Here is an 18,074-nt window from a genome sequence, read left to right on the forward strand (position 1 = left end):
ACACAAAAACTGTTGATACACTACCTGTGAATGGACACCTTAGTGAAAAGAAATGCGACACAAAAGAGGACAGAAGTAAGTCTGTGATGCATGATCAGAAAGTATGTGTCAACAAATTAAGCAAAGTCTAACTGTGAAAAATCAGATACCCATAATTGAGTTACATTTGCCAAGACATTCCAAAAATAATTGCATGTAATAAACTTTCACATTTTAATGAGCTGGACAAAATCATGGAAGCATTACCTCATTCAAAGGTGAAAGTTTATTTGCAAACTGTTTCAAAGCAAAGTTCCCTCATCTGTATGCTTGTTTGCCACGTCTGCTAGTGAGCTAGCACAAGACTCCAACATATAAAGCATTCTATTTGTAAGAAACTGATTGAGAGCATTTTGTGGCATATTTGGACTTAACTTTATCCAACTAACGTACTACCAACCATGAAGGAGAAGACCTATCAAGGCACCCTACCTACCATTCCTATTAATGGTGGGAATACATAAACATTCATGATCCTACTATACTATACAGTACTACTGTACTGCATAATTAGCATGGGCAAATTTACAAATGTACACAATGACAAACATTGCCCATCTAACCTTAAGCACATTCACATCACCATTTTCAACAGCCAGGTGAATAACATTACATTCACGACTGTCAGCAGCTGACACATTAGCTTCAAATTGTTCGTCATCGCCATCTGGCTGATCATCACCTGGTTTCACAATGAATGAATTCACAGCCCCAACACTACCAGAAGCAGTAGCTGTTAACAATGGTGTCATGCCATCTTTGTCTTTGCATTCCAACATTGTTTTGTCATCTTCATCTTTCCACCATTTCAACATTGTTTCCCCATCTTCAATGCGATTACACATTTCCCTACATGATATCACATCAGATTGCAGAAAGCTTACTACTGGGCATTGCAACTCATACAACATTACATATCTCGTCTTATGAAAAACTAAGTATACAAGTGCACAGAAAAATCTGGAAGTTTTAACTACAATAGGGACCATAGCACATCGATAAAAAGTACTGAAACAAGTTGGAGTAGTGCATGATATTAAATCACAGTAATACAATAAGAAGTGTTATATCCCTACTGTGCATTTCCATTATGGTATCTAGAGCACAGTAGGGATATAACACTTCTTATTGTTTTACTTTGATTTAATATCGTGCACTACTCCAGCTTGTTTCAGTACTTTTTATCGATGTACTATGGTCCCTACTCTAGTTGAAAATTCCAAATTTTCCTGTGTACTTGTTTGTTAACTTTTTTTGTAAATAATTATTATGACTGGTGAACCCACACATACCACATCTGAAATGGCGCCGTGCGCCCCAGCTATATCAATCATCGTCTGAAAAGTGAAGTATCCATTACGATTTGTTGTCAGCTATGTCCAACCTGTTACACAGCATTTCGGACAAGAACTGTTTGAAAAGCACCTCTGCAATCCATGCATACCAAAAGAAAGAAATGGTGCCATTATATCAACTAGTGCAAAAATAATTTTAAAAAATTGAAGCATGGGAATAGAGATCGCTGAAAAAAGTAAGAAATAAGGGTCAAACAAGCCAGCATGTTAAACAAGAAATAAGGGTCAAACAAGCCAGCATGTTAAAGTCACCTTGTAGAGAGTTCAGCTACAAAGAAACCATCATGTAGAGAGTTCAGCTACAAAGAAACCACCATGTAGAGAGTTTAGCTGCAAACAAATCACCCTGTAGATAGACCAGCTAGAAGAGGTCACCTTGTAGAGAGTTCAGCTACAAAGAAACCATCCTGTATATAGTTCAGCTACATTTCAAGTCACCCAGTAGAGAGATCAGCTGCAAAAAAAATATCCTGTGGGGAATAATGGGCATGTAATAAATATATGTATATAATTTGTATAATTACTAATAAAATCAAAAATAATTGAAGTATTACAAATCTTCTTTAAGTTCTTTTCTTCTTCCTGTGGTAAAGAAAAAAACACAAGGGTTAAAAAAGCCCCAAAGCCAGCCATAGGCCAGCTTTGCAGTATACAAATACAAAAAGAAGTGATATCTAATCAAAAACAGCCAAGCTGTAAAAAAAGGTGTGGCCCCCAAAAAAGGCCATGGTGAAAAAAGATGTGAAATCCAAGGTGGCGGCCAAGAAATGGCTGTGATGGTAGGTTAATGGTTACATTTTAATAATGACAATTCAGGTGAATTTTGTGCCACTTGGTCTTGGCACCAAATTCACCTGAATTGTTGTTATTAAAATTTTTACCATTAACCTACCATCACAGCCATTTCTTGGCCGCCACCTTGGATTTCACATCTTTTTTCACCTTGGCCTTTTTAGGGGCCGCACCTTTTTTTATAGCTTGGCTGTTTTTGATTAGATATTACTTCTTTTTGTATTTGTATACCCCAAAGCTGGCCATAGGCTGGCTTTGGGGCTTTTTTAACCTATCCTATTTCTTTACCACAGGAAGAATAAAAAGACAGAGCAGATTTTTAATACTTCAACTGTTTTTGATTTTATCAGTAATTATATAAATATATTTATTAAATGTCTATTATTCCCTACTGGATAACTTGTTCGCAGCTGATCTTTCTACTAAGGGACTTGAAATGTAGCTAAACTCTCTACAGGTTGATTTGTTTGTAGCTGCACTCTCTACAGGGTGATTTGTTTGTAGAAGAACTCTCTACAGGATAGTTTCTTTGTCACTGAACTCTCTACAAGGTGACTTGTTTCTAGCTGGCTCTCTACAAGATGACTTCCTCTAGCTGATTTCTCTACAAGGTGACTTGTATCTAGCTGAACTATCTACAGGATGATCTGTTTGTAACTGAAATCTCTACAGGGTGACTTGTTTCTAGCTGATCTCTCTATAGGGTAACTTATTTCTAGCTGAACTCTCTACAGAGTGGGTTCTTTGTAGCTGAACTCTCTACAAGATCACTTCTCCTAGCTGATCTCTCTATAGGGTGACCTGATCTCTCTGTAGGGTGACTTTTATCTAGCTGAACACTCTACAGGGTGATTTGTTTGTAGCTGAACTCTCTACAGGGTAATTTATTTGCAGCTGAACTCTATGCAGGATGATTTGTTTGTAGCTGAACTCTCTACAGGATGGTTTCTTTGTAGCTGAACTCTCTACAAGGTGACTTGCTTCTAGCTGATCTCTCTACAGGGTGACTTGTATAGCTGAACTCTCTACAGGGTGATCTGTTCATAGCTGAACTCTCTGGGTGATTTGTTTGTAGCGGAACTCTCTACAGGATGGTTTCTTTGTAGCTGGTCTCTACAAGGTGACTTGTTTCTAGCTGATCTCTCTACAAGGTGACTTCTCCTACTACAGGGTGACTTGTAACTATAGTTGAACTATCTACAGGATGATGATCTGTTTGTAGCTGAAATCTCTATAGGGTGATGTGTTTGTAGCTGAATTCTCTACAGGATGACTTGTTTCTACATATAGCTGATCTCTGTATAGGGTAACTAGTTTATAGTTGAACTCTATACAGAGTGGGTTCTTTGTTGCTGAACTCTCTATAAGGTGACTTCTTCTAGCTGACCTCTCTATAGGGTAACCTGATATCTCTGCAGGCTGACTGTTATCTTGCTGAACACTCTACAGGGTGATTTGTTTGTATCAAAACTATCTATAGGGTGATTTTTTTATACCTGAACTTTCTACAGGGTGATTTGTTTGTAGCTGAACTCTCTACAGGGTGATCTGATCTCTCTACAGGGGGTGATTTGTTTGTAACTGATATCTCTACGAGTAGATTTGTTTGTAAGTGAACTCTCTACAAGGTGATTTGTTTGTAGCTGAACTCTCTACAGGGTGATGTGTTTCTAGCTGATCTCTCTACACGGTGATTTTTTTGTTGTAGCTGATCTCTCTACAGGGTGATTGTTTGTAGCTGATCTCTCTACAGGGTGATTTGGTTGTAGCTGATCTCTTTACAGTGGGTGATTTGTTTGTAGCTGAATTCACTGCAAGGTATTTTGTTTGTAGCTGATCTCTCTACAGGGTAATTTGTTTGTAGCTGAACTCACTGCAAGGTGATTTGTTTGTAGCTGATCTCTCTACAGGGTGATGTGTTTGTAACTGAAGTCTCTACAGGGTGGTTTGCTTGTAACTGAATTCCTTATATTGTGTCTAGTGTCTATATAGCTGCTCTCTACAGGTTGATTTTTTTGTAGCTGAACTCTCTACAGGGTGATTTGTTTGTAGTTGATCTCTCTACAGGGTGATTTGTTTGTAACTGAACTCTCTACAGGGTGATTTGTTTGTAGCTGAACTCTCTACAGGGTGATTTTTTTGTAGCTGAACTCTCTACAGGGTGATTTGTTTGCAACTGAACTCTCTACAGGGTGATTTGTTTGTAGCTGATCTCTCTACAGGGTGATGTGTTTGTAGCTTAACTCTCTACAAGGTGATTTGTTTGTAGCTGAACTCTCTACAGGGTGATTTGGTTGTAGCTAAACTCTCCAGAGGGTGAATTGTTTGTAGCTGAACTCTCTACAGGGTGATTTGTTTGTAGCTGAACTCTCTACAGGGTGATTTGTTTGTAGCTGATTTCTCTAGAGGGTGATTTGTTTGTAGCTGATCTCTCTACAGTGGGTGATTTGTTTGTAACTGAAATCTCTACAGGTTGATTTGTTTGTAACTGAAGTCTCTACACGGTGTTTTGTTTGTAGCTGATTTCTCTAGAGGGTGATTTGTTTGTAGCTGATCTCTCTACAGTGGGTGATTTGTTTGTAACTGAAATCTCTACAGGTTGATTTGTTTGTAACTGAAGTCTCTACACGGTGTTTTGTTTGTAGCTGATCTCTCTACAAGGTGATTTGTTTGTAGTTGAACTCTCTACAGGGTGATTTGGTTGTAGTTGAACTCTCTACAGGGTGATTTGGTTGTAGCTGAACTCTCCAGAGGGTGAATTGTTTGTAGCTGAACTCTCTACAGGGTGATTTGTTTGTAGCTGAACTCTCTACAGGGTGATTTGTTTGTAGCTGATCTCTCTAGAGGGTGATTTGTTTGTAGCTGATCTCTCTACAGGGTGATTTGGTTGTAGCTGATCTCTCTACGGGGTGATTTGGTTGTAGCTGATCTCTCTACAGTGGGTGATTTGTTTGTAACTGAAATCTCTACAGGTTGATTTGTTTGTAGCTGATCTCTTTACAGGGTGATTTGCTTGTAACCGAATTCCCTATATTGTGTCTAGTTTCTAGCTGATCTCTTTACAGGTTGATTTATTTGTAGCTGAACTCTCTACAGGGTGATTGGTTTGTAGCTGAACTGTCTACAGGATTGTTTCCTTGTCACTGAACTCTCTACAAGGTGACTTGCTTCTAGCTGATCTCTGTAGACGGTGACTTCTTCTAGCTGATCTCTCTACAGGGTGACTTGTATAGCTGAACTCTCTACAGGGTGATCTGTTCATAGCTGAACTCTCTACAGGTGGATTTGTTTGTAGCTGAAATCTCTTGTTTCAAACTGATTTCACTGTAGGGTAACTTGTTTGTAGCTGAACTCTCTACAGGATGGTTTCTTTGTAGCTGAACTCTCTACAGAGTGATGTTTTTTGTAGCTGAACTCTATATAGGGTGATTTGTATGTACCTGAACTTTCTACAGGGTGATTTGTTTATAGCTGAACACTCTGCAGAGTGATTTGTTTGTAGTTGATCTCTCTACAGGGTTTCTTTGCAGCTGAGATCTCTACAGGGCAACTTCTTCTAACTGAGTTCTCTCTTGTTTCTAGCTGTTCTCTCTACAGAGTAACTTGTTTGTATAGCTGAACTCTTTACAGGTGGTTTTTTGGTTGCTGAACTCTCTACACTGTGACTTGTATGTAGCTAAATTCTCTACAGAGTGACTTACTTGTAGTTGAACATTGTATAAACTATAAAGTGACTTGTCTGTAGCTGAAATCTCTATAGGGTTGCTTGTTTGCAGCTGGTCTCTATAGGTTAACTTGTTTGTATAGATGAACTCTCTACAGGGTAGTTTCTTTGTAGCTGAACTCTCTCCACAGTGACTTGTTTGTAGCTGAATTCTCTAGAGAGTGTAGCCAAACTCTCCACAGGGTGCATGACTTGTTTATAGCTGAACTCTCTTCAGTGTGACTTGTAATGTTCTGATTCTTCTGAATCACTACAGCGATATATCTGTAGCTGAACTCTCTATAGGGTGACTTGCTTCTTTCTGAACTGTCTAAAAGATTAACTGTTTGCAGCTGAACTCCCTACAGAATAACTTACAATGTAATAGAATTCTATAATGGATTAAATAAATTAGCTGAATGCTCTATTAGGGTGACTGTTCTATTAGAGTATCTCGATCTCGCATTTGTTACACGTAGTTGGCTTTGGAATCATAACTCAGTGGTTTGTAATCCGATTCTTCTGTACTACTGCAAGGACTTTCTATGATGATTATTCCAGCTACACACCGATTTTCAGCTCACTGCTGTAAGCGGTTTGCCTAGTAGGCATGAAAACTAATAGTTTTTTATTCATAAAAATCGATCGCGTAATTGTGACACAGGTTGGGTTTTGTGGCATATCTCGATGGCCTTTAACTGGATTCCTTTTAAATCACAAAAAGGCACTCCTACGATAGTTACTCCATCTACATAGCAATTTTCAGCTCATTCCTTCAAGCGGTTTACCCTGTGGGCGTGACAGACCTTCGACCTTATTTTACGCAAATAATCAGTCATAACTCCGTGAACGTTTATCGGATTCCTACCAAACTTGGTACTGAGATTCGCCTTAATGAGCCCTTTAAGTAGTCTCTTGCCCAGCCGGGCTCGCGCTAATGCGCAAACACCGTCTGGTGACAATGCTCGAGTTTCTTGGGCCCGGAAGTGCTATCCAGCCAAAATATTGGCTGGCCAATCAGAATCGACGAGTTGCATAATTGCATGAATGTATTGGAAGCAGACGAAAAAGGAGATGATTTAAAGCCATTTATCAGAAGTTACTCACCAAGGTTGTTCAAAATGTTTGTTGTCAAGTTGTTTTCTCCGATCTCACCTAATGAATCGTGACTCGACGTTTCACCAAAAATGAAACGCTACCCTCTACTAATACGATAAATGAAGAGATCGCATCTAGTAAACGCCCTATTCTGAGTTTTACTTTATTCCTAGCCATTTTCGAATGGTTTTTCACCGATTACGCAACTCCTCGATTCTGATTGGCCAGCCAATATTTTGGCTGGATCGCACTTCCGGGCCCAAGAAACTCGAGCATTATCACCAGACGGTGTTTGCGCATTAGCGCGAGCCCGGCTGGGCATGAGACTACCCTTTAAGTGTGAGAAATTTCAGCCCGATTGGAGCACAAATTCGTGTTTATGGCGTTTTTGCAAAGTGTGCGAAAAGAAGAAGAAAAAAAACCCAAACTTTGGCCGATTGTATCTCGGAAATGGATTGAGCGATTTTCTTCAAATTTGGAATGTGGACTCCCCTACCTAGCCGGCACTTCTGTAGCAACTTTGGTTTCAATCGGATAAGGAATCACGGAGCTACAAAGGTGTGAAAATCGCGTTTACTTTCTTCCTGTAAATATACTCACGGTGTGGCGCGCCGGCTTCTTGGGCCGCACGACACACTACCGTGTGTCTTGATCAGAGTTAGCAAATATGTTTCCATACTATTGAATGTACTTTGTACTGTACAGTCCAACTATAGGCAGTGTATAGCATGCTGTGGTCAGCAATAGTATGGCTTCTGATTTGTGCAACTATGTGATCACAATTAAGTCAAGTAGCAGTGGTACACAACAACATTGTTGCTCTAGTGTGAACTTAATATATTGTGGTTAAATATAAGTAATGATATAAGGTTTCTAAATGAACTTGTTAACATAAATAGATTGGATACTTATTAACACAATTAACACGTTGGTTACCCTTGCAGAAACGAAGTCAGAAGTAAAGTGAACCTACAAGAAGCAAAATTGCTTGAGAATGGGTGTTATCATTGTAATATGCATTTAAAAAATAGGTCATGGACATAAAGAAAGACATAGGGAGGAAAGTTGTGTAGTTTTTATCCCCAAAAAGTACTCACATTTTGCTCTAGCTCTGTGAGAAAAAAATAAGAATAATAAGAAGATGAACAAAATGGCTTAAAACGACAGATTTCAGTTCTTTAAAAAAGTACTTTTTTATCAAGTCCTTTTGACTTCATCTTTGCTAGTGGATCTAAACTTCTTCCAAATTAACTTCTAAGGCTTCTTTTGAGGTTTATAAGGTGGTGTTTAGTTGAGAGTTCTATTAGGATTTTGGAAAAAACATAGGCGATCTCTATTATGAACCACTACCATGGTTCATGATTATCATCTGAAAAGTGAAGTATCCATTACACTTCATTGTTGGCTATGTTCAACCCGTTACACAGCAGTACGAATCAAGAACTGTTCGAAAAGCACCTCTGCAATCAAAATAGCCACTATGAAAAATACAGACGGTTTCCGTTACGAAAGGAAGCCATCACGTGCTACCACCAAATCGACACTTTCCACTGTCAGTAAAGATGAATGCGACACAAAGGAGGACACTGGTAAGTCCATGAAGAATGCATCGTACGTACTGCAGTATGCACCTCTCGGGCCGAAGCGACGTTGAACAGTGAAAAAATCAAGCCTGTATCCTAAGCCGTTATCGAGTTACGCTTATCTGAAGGCATTAGTCGGTTACTTACTCAGTCAGTCAGTCAGTCAGTCAGTCAGTAGAAAATTCCGTTAAATAATTTGTTTTTAAAATTCCATAGCGACTTGTTGAAAGGATTTTGGGTCAATCTGAAGGCTTGTTTGGGCTTAGGTTTACCTAACTAATACTGCCTCATCGTCGTCAGGGAAAATTGAGGCTGGTGTTTGGGTGATGTTATTTTGTGGGCCACGCCTACTCCTTTGTGGTCCTTACTATACAGTACTATCGTACTGTATGATACAATACTATCATACTGTATGATACATGTAGACTAGTTGGTAGTGGACTGTGTAGTACTTCTAAAATCATTTTGTCATTAAGATTCTCACTCCCTGTATTAATTTTCTAACAGGTCTCTTGTGGGAAAGCACTAGTAATGATATGGTTAAAGACTGATTTTCAGTGCAAACATACAAGCAATCATACATTCTTTAACAAACAGTTTTTTTGGTTTTTGCTAAATGTTAACACGCTATTTAATTGCAAATGCAATCAATTTGCAAACATATTGAAAATACGCATACATTAAATGTTTCAATTAAAAAATTGTTTGACAAATGCAACTATAAATAGAGAAGTATGCACTTATATGTCTAATCACTTGCCTAAAAATCATGTTTTCATACAGATTCCCTTTTTAATATGTGACTGGATCTGCAAAAACCGGTCTTATCACCCAAGACAGGAAGTTTGATTTTTTCACACAAACACAAAGCTTAATGAATGCACTATCAAATTTCACTGTCACAGTTGACCAGAGTAAAGTGATCTGCATTTGCTGGCTGCTTTTTAAAAGCACAATGGCAAGCTGTACGAGTGCTCTGGGGTCTTGATGGATCCCTGGCCAACCAGGAGATGGCTGTGTGTGGCTGTACAGCTCCGTGGTGTTGGACAATGACCTATGCTGTAAATTTCCTTTGATGTTAGCCAGTTCTGAGCCCTGAATGGTCCATAACTTGCCCTAATTCATCCCAACACGTTCCTTTTCAATTTTTGAACACCATCTTTCCCGCGTTCCAGGGCTCCCACCTCCCACCCTTTTTGGAGCTCGCCTGATACAGTCAACCTCAATTTAAAATCTATCTAAAATGGCGGGAAACTTAGCTGTTGACTACTTCTTCAGTGGATTATCTGGAAGGTAAGAAATTGTTGTTAAACGTGTGAAAATATGGTATGCGTAGCTACCACCATTGGCCAGCTACAACAAGCTAAATATTTAAAACCGGCATTTCTTGATACTTTTAAATGGGCGATAAGACCGGTTTTCCCAGAGACAGTCACATATGCACTCTTGTATTTTGAAAATCAACTTGTTTAGTAAACATTTATGTAGCTGTTTAGAATACAGTGATTGCATTTTCTCACAGAGAAAACTTTTTATTCATGTGTATGCAGACAGACACATTGTTACAATACAGTTTCATGTGTCTTACAGTTGGCTAAAACTGTAGTAACATTTTTAAGCTCCAGGGAATGCAACAGTGGTATGGTTTGAAAATACCACTCTACATTAGGAATAGAACTACTTCTTCTTAAAACACTATGAGGAATTATTTGATGCATGAAGTTAAAGCATGATATGATAATTAGATGATGAACCACATATATGTATAAAGACTGACAGTGGAGTCAAGGTAACTGCTTGTACATAAATAACTACACTGTAGGTATGCGAAAACACATGTATCCCCCCAGCTACTTCTACAATGCAAAGATTCACAGCTTTAACTGATTAGACACAGATATACATTGCAACTTTTGACTATCATTTGCATATACACATACTTATAGTAGCTGTTTCCTGGAAAATTTTTGTCTGTGTTGGTGTTTGCATGGGAGAATAAGCATGTTTATATACATATGTGCATCAAACTGCAATCATATATGTAAAGTATAACACACTCTCAACATCTGCAGATTTCTGGAAAGTACTTAACCCTTAAACACGCATAAGCCTATATATAGGCAAATATGCATGGCTGTAAACAAAGTGCTATAACTTTCAAAGCATACCCCCTATGGTTAAGCAATTTACTTCATTCTATTTGTAATGTAATAAGCGTTACAATGATACCTAGGGTTTTCCCCTTTGCGCTAAAGTATAATACCAAAACTTGCCGTGTAATCAACTTTTCATTAAATAAACACTCAAAACCTTTATAAAATGATTCATAACTTGATGGCGGTTGTTCCAATCAACTTCCAATAAGGTTTGTTCACTTCAGCATTAAATTTCGCATTAGACCATACAAAGTGCATGTGATTAAACCCACAATCAAAGTTAAACACGTGGCAAGAAGCTTGGTTGATGGATAATACTGATCACCGTTGTTCTTTGCTTCATAACAAGTAAGTCTTCACTGTTGCAGTGTTTATTTAACCTTCCTCAAGTAGCCCAGTAAACAGAATTTTGATCAATGTGTAGTTTTAGGCTAAAGAAGTTGAGCTACCCCACCTAATTTCACCATGAATGCATGAAATGTAAAACACGCATTTCCCAAAAGTTTCATGTGTGTTTAAGGGTTAAAGTAATAGCTGAGTGATTCACCTAGCTATGGTGTTTCTAATGGAGGATTAAAATTGCTTAAAGTACTTTGCATTGGTGAGATCAAAGCAAAAAGAGTGCTCTATTTTCCGTAACGCATTCAAGTGTGCTATATTTTCCATTTGCATCACAATAAAGTACAGTGATGGAAAATAATGAACAGTTATGCATTGATTGGAAAATAAATACGAAAAACAAGATCATGTGTGTAACATTTCTAATCACCAAAAGTAGCCAAAATGATACTATTTGCTTGTATTACTACTACAACTGTACTACATAGACACTTACCGATTGTCTGATGGTCGAAAGCTGATGCGGTTCGAATTCACGAAACGAATGCTCCAAGCAAGATGACAAGAAAGCACTCTAAACCAGTTAAAGCACTACTACGCTTGTACACTATGAAAATAAAAGCACTCGAGCATGGTCTCGAGCCTAATATAGCACTCGGCTTCGTCTCGTACTATATTAGTCTCTCACCCACTCCCTTGTGCTTATATTTCCACATTTTACGTGCAGCGGTGCTTTAACTAGTATATGTGACTGGATCTACGAAAACCGTTCTTATCGCCCAAGACAGGAAGTTAGATTTTTTCACACAAACACAAAGCTTAATGAATGCACTATCAAGTTTCACTGTCACAGTCGACCAGAGTAAAGTGGTCTGCTTTTGCTGGCTGCTTTTCTAGAGCACAGTGGCGAGCCGTACGAGTGGTCTGGGGTCTTGATGGAGCCCTGGCCAACCAGGAGATGGCTGTGTGTGGCTGTACAGCTCTGTGGTGTTGGACAATGACCTGTGCTGTAAATTTCCTTTCATTTTAGCCAGTTCTGAGCCCTGAATGGCCTATAACTTGGCCTAATTCATCCCAGTACGTCTCTTTTCAATTTTTGAACACCATCTTGCCCGCCTTCCAGGGCCCCCGCCTCCCACCCTTCTGGAGCTCGCCTGATACAGACAACCTCGGTTTAAAAACTATCTAAAATGGCGGGAAACTTAGCTGTTGACTACTTCTTCAGTGGATGATCAGGAAGGTAAGAAATTGTTGTGAAACGTGTGAAAATTTGGTATGCGTAGCTACCACCATTGGCCAGCTACAACACACAGAATATTTAAAACCGACGTTTCTCGATACTTTTAAATGGGCGATAAGACCGATTTTCCCAGAGACAGTCACATACAACAATAGATTTATAGCTAGGTACACCAGAACAGCCAGCTTACCATTTTCAGCCATGAAACACAACAAGAAGCACTGATAGCCACTTAAAACAGCAAGAGGAGAGAGTTCACAGCTTTGTAATATTAGTGTGATCACGTGATCTCACGTGACACAGTTGTACAACAATAGATTTATAGCTAGGTACACCAGAACAGCCAGCTTACCATTTTCAGCCATGAAACACAACAAGAAGCACTGATAGCCACTTAAAACAGCAAGAGGAGAGAGTTCACAGCTTTGTAATATTAGTGTGATCACGTGATCTCACGTGACACAGTTGTACGTGACTGGATCTACGATAACCGTTCTTATCGCCCAAGACAGGAAGTTTGATTTTTTCACACAAACACAAAGCTTAATGAGTGCACTATCAAGTTTCACTGTCACAGTCGACCAGAGTAAAGTGGTCTGCTTTTGCTGGCTGCTTTTCTAGAGCACAGTGGCGAGCCGTACGAGTGGTCTGGGGTCTTGATGGAGCCCTGGCCAACCAGGAGATGGCTGTGTGTGGCTGTACAGCTCTGTGGTGTTGGACAATGACCTGTGCTGTAAATTTCCTTTCATTTTAGCCAGTTCTGAGCCCTGAATGGCCTATAACTTGGCCTAATTCATCCCAGCACGTCTCTTTTCAATTTTTGAACACCATCTTGCCCGCCTTCCAGGGCCCCCGCCTTCCACCCTTCTGGAGCTCGCCTGATACAGACAACCTCGGTTTAAAAACTATCTAAAATGGCGGGAAACTTAGCTGATGACTACTTCTTCAGTGGATGATCAGGAAGGTAAGAAATTGTTGTGAAACGTGTGAAAATTTGGTATGCGTAGCTACCACCATTGGCCAGCTACAACACACAGAATATTTAAAACCGACGTTTCTCGATACTTTTAAATGGGCGATAAGACCGGTTTTCCCAGAGACAGTCACATATAAGTAGAACTCCACAAATCTTAAAAAAGTTCACAGACTTAATTCCATGAATGAATCAGAGGACAGTAAATAATGAAGCATAAAAGTTATATATAATGGTATGGAAAAACATTTTCAAAGTAATATTTACATTCTTTGATCTATTTAGGTAGGCTACAGTACACCCCTGTACAAATTTCTTATCTACAGATATGTGACCGGATCTGTAGAACCCAACATAATGGCGCATTTTTCAAATTCTTTATTATTGAATATTTATAATCTACTTAGCCGAGTGCATGCTCTGGCCAAGTTTCAGCCTTGTATGCTAACAACTTTTGGAGTTACAGCCCTAAAAAGTAGCAGCAACAGAATGATCGATTTGTACAGCAAATATTTGGAAAATAAATTACAGGTGCTTACAAAAATGACTGTAACTTACAAACGCAATGCAGTACTGCATTGCAACTTGCATCATCGTGTTCGCCATGAATTGGGGAGCCCATTACATGGTGAGTGTTTTCTCCTACCACTTTTCTTCATTACATACAGAGACAAAATCAGTGAAGAAAAATCAATCGCATACGACTGCTTCGACATGACATAAACAAACGTCCATAACTCATGTATCCTTTAGACTACTGCTACGAAACAAAGATTTTTGAACTCCTCTTGAGTAGGTAAATAAGATGGTACCTATGTTTTTATCACTGCACCCTTTCTTCATAAAGAACAAAGCATTTAAAAATTTCACAATTTTTTTTCATTTACGCAAATATTTTAAGCATTGTAATCAATAGCCTATACTGAAAATTTAGGCTTGCGCCATTATGTCAGGTTTTTATAGATCCGGTCACATATAATGATGATCATATAAGATAAAACAGTGCTTTACCAATACAGAAAAATACCTACCAATCCAATACCAAAGCCAAAAGATCTATGCAATAACCAATTAATACTCATATTGCTCTATGAATTTGTGCTTGCTTGTTCATGGTTATGGCTAGCTATATAAAGTTGTATTATATAGTGCCTGTATTTGTTTGCAATAATGTTTTATAACAAAGTAAATTCCTCCCAAGTAGGTATGCATGATTTTACTATTTGTCTACTAAGATTTTTATTTTGCAGTGACTTGTATTAGAATACCTCGAGTAAAACATGATAAATAGCAGTTTCTCAAGGCTAGAATATGATTTCCTGTCTGTTGTCACAAGTTTTGCTAGCATAGCATGCATTTAATATGATGATTATGTTGATGACAATTGGCACGAGTGGGTCTTAATCGTGGTGTCTACCCTGCTGATCGTACCAAAATGGCTATAATATTGGCTTTGGTTGATGGAATACTAGAGAAGTTTATTTGAATTCTTTTGTAATCACTACTCTAATAGAGTGCACAGTTGAGGATTTCTAATAAAACACACTTAGAATGTTCTAAGAACAATCTAGATTTTCCATTGATAGATCTATGAAATTACCATTGAGTAGATTTTAGCTAGAATTTTCATTTATTAAGTAGACATTACGTGAAGTGAACAATCATGATAGCAGTGGCTCAGTAGTTAAGGATTTGGGTGTTCCTCGAGGTGTTAAGTATAGAGGTCACCAGTGGTAGATCTAGAAGGGTTTTGGTAGTTTCAACAGAAACCACCTTTCAGAATTTCACTTTTAAATGTGATACTGGCTGAGTAAGCAATTCTTCTGTTGTAAATAACGTGCTTGCTTCTGCGTAAGTTCATAATAAGAAAACGAAAGAGAAGAGACCCTGATGAGAGCTTAAAGCAACGAAAAACCATTATCTTTCTTTGATAAAAGAGATAGAGCAAGTAAGATTGTCTAAATGGTAGCACAATAGTATAGCTGCATAGCTATACTAATGTTATAGCTACAAATGCAATGGCGGGTGTAACTAATCACTAGACTGGACTACTGGACTGGAACACTGGACTGGACTGATATATTTTTGGTTTTTACACATTCTGAGGTTGGTTTTACTAGCCAATGACCTTCAGAAAATTTGCAGTCTACTACTAAAATGATGAGTGTGAGGAGTGAAGTAAGCAAAAACTGACTTCTAGTGATTTCACTTCTATTTATTATGCTCTTCTACAGTACATACAGTATATCTATACTTATCAGTATGCTGCAGGGAATGTACTAGTTATGGTTAACCAACGATAGCGTCTTGGAGATAGTAGCAATCTTGTACAATGCTAATAAAGTTGGTCACATATTATAGTAGGCCAACCAGCACATGTAAGAACTAATCATGATAGCAGAAAAACCCTACAGTTGTGCAATGAGTTTGTATATTGCATGTAGGAATGAATTAACTACAATAGATTGTCTTAGGAAGGATAGGTTGTGTCCTAGGGTTCTGAGCTATTTAGTTCAAGGATACAGTGCTTACTCCACTCCTCACACTCATCATTTTAGCAGGTTTTCTGAAGGCCCTTAGCTAGCAAGACTCAATAAAACCAACCTCAGAATGTGCAAAAACCAAAAATATGTCAGTCCAGTAGTCCAGTCCAGTGATTAGTGCAATGGCTTTATAATACACCTCCCAGAAACCCCCTTTCAAAAATCCTAGATCTGCCACTGGTCACTGGTTTGTAAGTTTTCATGCACCATTTTTACCCTGTGGTGACTGTTCTATTAGAGTATTCGTGATTTACAGTTGCTTGGTTTTTGCTTTATAATTCAATTCAATCCACAAAAGGTTTGAGCTATGATGGTTAACCTATATGCATACCAATTTTAAGTTATTTCCATAAGCAGTTTATTTACCCTGTAGGTGTGACAAAAAATCAGCCTTTTTAAAGGAAAACAATCATCCATAATTCTATGACTTTTTATCAGATTAGCACCAAACTTGGTATGTGATTTTGCCACATTACATTCTTAAAGTGCACTAAAACTCAAGAAAATCAAGCTATGCATTTGCATTTTATAATGTTTTTAGTAAAGTGTGCAAAAAGAATAATCTAAGCCTCCGAGCCCCCTAAACAAAGAGAAGAAAGTAAGCCAAAATTTGAAGGCTCGTATTTCATGATTACATTATGTAATCTTGCTCAAATTTGGTATGTTGGGTGCAGGGCAGCAAAAATGATTCGAATTCGAGAAGGGAGCATGGAGCTATCTATGTATGTATGAAAATCACGTTTTCTTTAATATACTTATGGTGTGGCGCACCAGCTTTCTTGGCCACATGACACGAATGCACTACCGAATATCTTGATAAACACAACTTACAAACGCAATTTCTCCAAAATTTTTGTATGATCAGCTTTAGCAGCAAGGTGAAGAGCATTTGCACCATTGTTATTCTTCACTGTTATATCTGCTCCATGGCGTATGAAACTTTCAACAACCATGTCATCCCCAGATTTGACAGCCAACAAAAATGGTGTGTGTCCATCTTTATCCTTGTCTGTTAAAAGATCCTTTTTGTGTGCAACACACTTATCATGAGAAAAGAACATCTCCACCACATGTCGGTTGTGTTCAAGAGCAGCAACATGCAAAGGACTCATTTCATTGTTGTTTTTCTCTTTGAAGTCTGCACCAGCATCAATAAGAACCGTGCACATTTCTCTGTTGCCATGAGCACAAGCAATGTGTAGTGGTGTATTATTGTGGTTATCTGTCTTGTTAACACCAATACTTTTCTTCTTAAAATGAAGCAGCTTTTTCACCAAGCCAGTGCTTCCTCTCTTACAGGCAACATGTAAAGCTGTGGTACCAGAAATATTCTGACGGTTAACATCCTTAGAACAATGGAGTAAAGCAAGGAAAGAATTGTTATTTCTATCTCCTGCTTCGATCACTATATCTTCAACATTGTCATCTGGGTCACCTCGTCTATATGCTTCTTCACCAGCTTCTTCAAACAAATCAAGAGGTACATAGTAAGCAGCCAATACCAAAGGTGGATTTTCAGCTTCATCTTCAGTACACCGATCTGGATCTAAACAAAGTGAATGTACATCAGGTTAGTTCAACTGTTGACAACAACACAAATTATCACATTATATAATTACAAGTACACGAAAAAAATTTGAAATTTTCAACTAGAGTAGGGACCATAGCACATAGTACTGAAATAAGTTAGAGTAGTCCATGATATTAAATCTAATCAAAAACAGCCAAGCTGTAAAAAAAGGTGCGGCCCCCAAAAAGGCCAAAGTGAAAAAAAATGTGAAATCCAAGGTGGTGGCCAAGAAATGGCTGTGATGGTAGGTTAGTGATAAAAATTTTAATAACGACAATTCAGGTGAATTTGGTGCCACTTGTTCTTGGCACAAAATTCACCTGAATTGTCGTTATTAAAATTTTTATCATTAACCTACCATCACAGCCATTTCTTGGCCGCCACCTTGGATTTCACATCTTTTTTCACCATGGCCATTGTGGGGGCCGCACCTTTTTTTACAACTTGGCTGTTTTTGATTAGATATCACTTCTTTTGTATTTGTATACTGCAAAGCCGGCCCATGGCTGGCTTTGGAGCTTTTTTAACCCATCTGTTTTTTTCTTTACCACAGGAAGAAGAAAAGAACTTAAGGAAGATTTTTAATACTTCAACTATTTATGATTTTATTAATAATTATACAATTTATATACATATATTTATTAAATGCCAATTATTCCCACAGGATAATTTCTTTGCAGCTG

The 18,074-nt window shown here is 38.3% G+C and overlaps 1 protein-coding gene across 1 annotated transcript in view; it reads right to left on the reverse strand.

Annotated features, from left to right (window-relative positions):
* Nucleotides 1-18,074, reverse strand: part of LOC136248450 (transient receptor potential cation channel subfamily A member 1 homolog) — a 90,083-nt gene that overhangs the window by 60,541 nt on the left and 11,468 nt on the right. The window contains exons 4-5 of the mRNA XM_066040230.1: nucleotides 16,653-17,367; nucleotides 603-888 (exon numbers count right to left, since the gene is read on the reverse strand). Coding sequence (XP_065896302.1) covers nucleotides 603-888; nucleotides 16,653-17,367 — 1,001 coding nt within the window. The remainder of the gene's footprint in view (nucleotides 1-602; nucleotides 889-16,652; nucleotides 17,368-18,074) is intronic.

Source organism: Dysidea avara, chromosome 3 (assembly GCF_963678975.1).
Source record: "Dysidea avara chromosome 3, odDysAvar1.4, whole genome shotgun sequence".
NCBI classification, from domain to species: Eukaryota; Metazoa; Porifera; class Demospongiae; order Dictyoceratida; family Dysideidae; genus Dysidea; species Dysidea avara.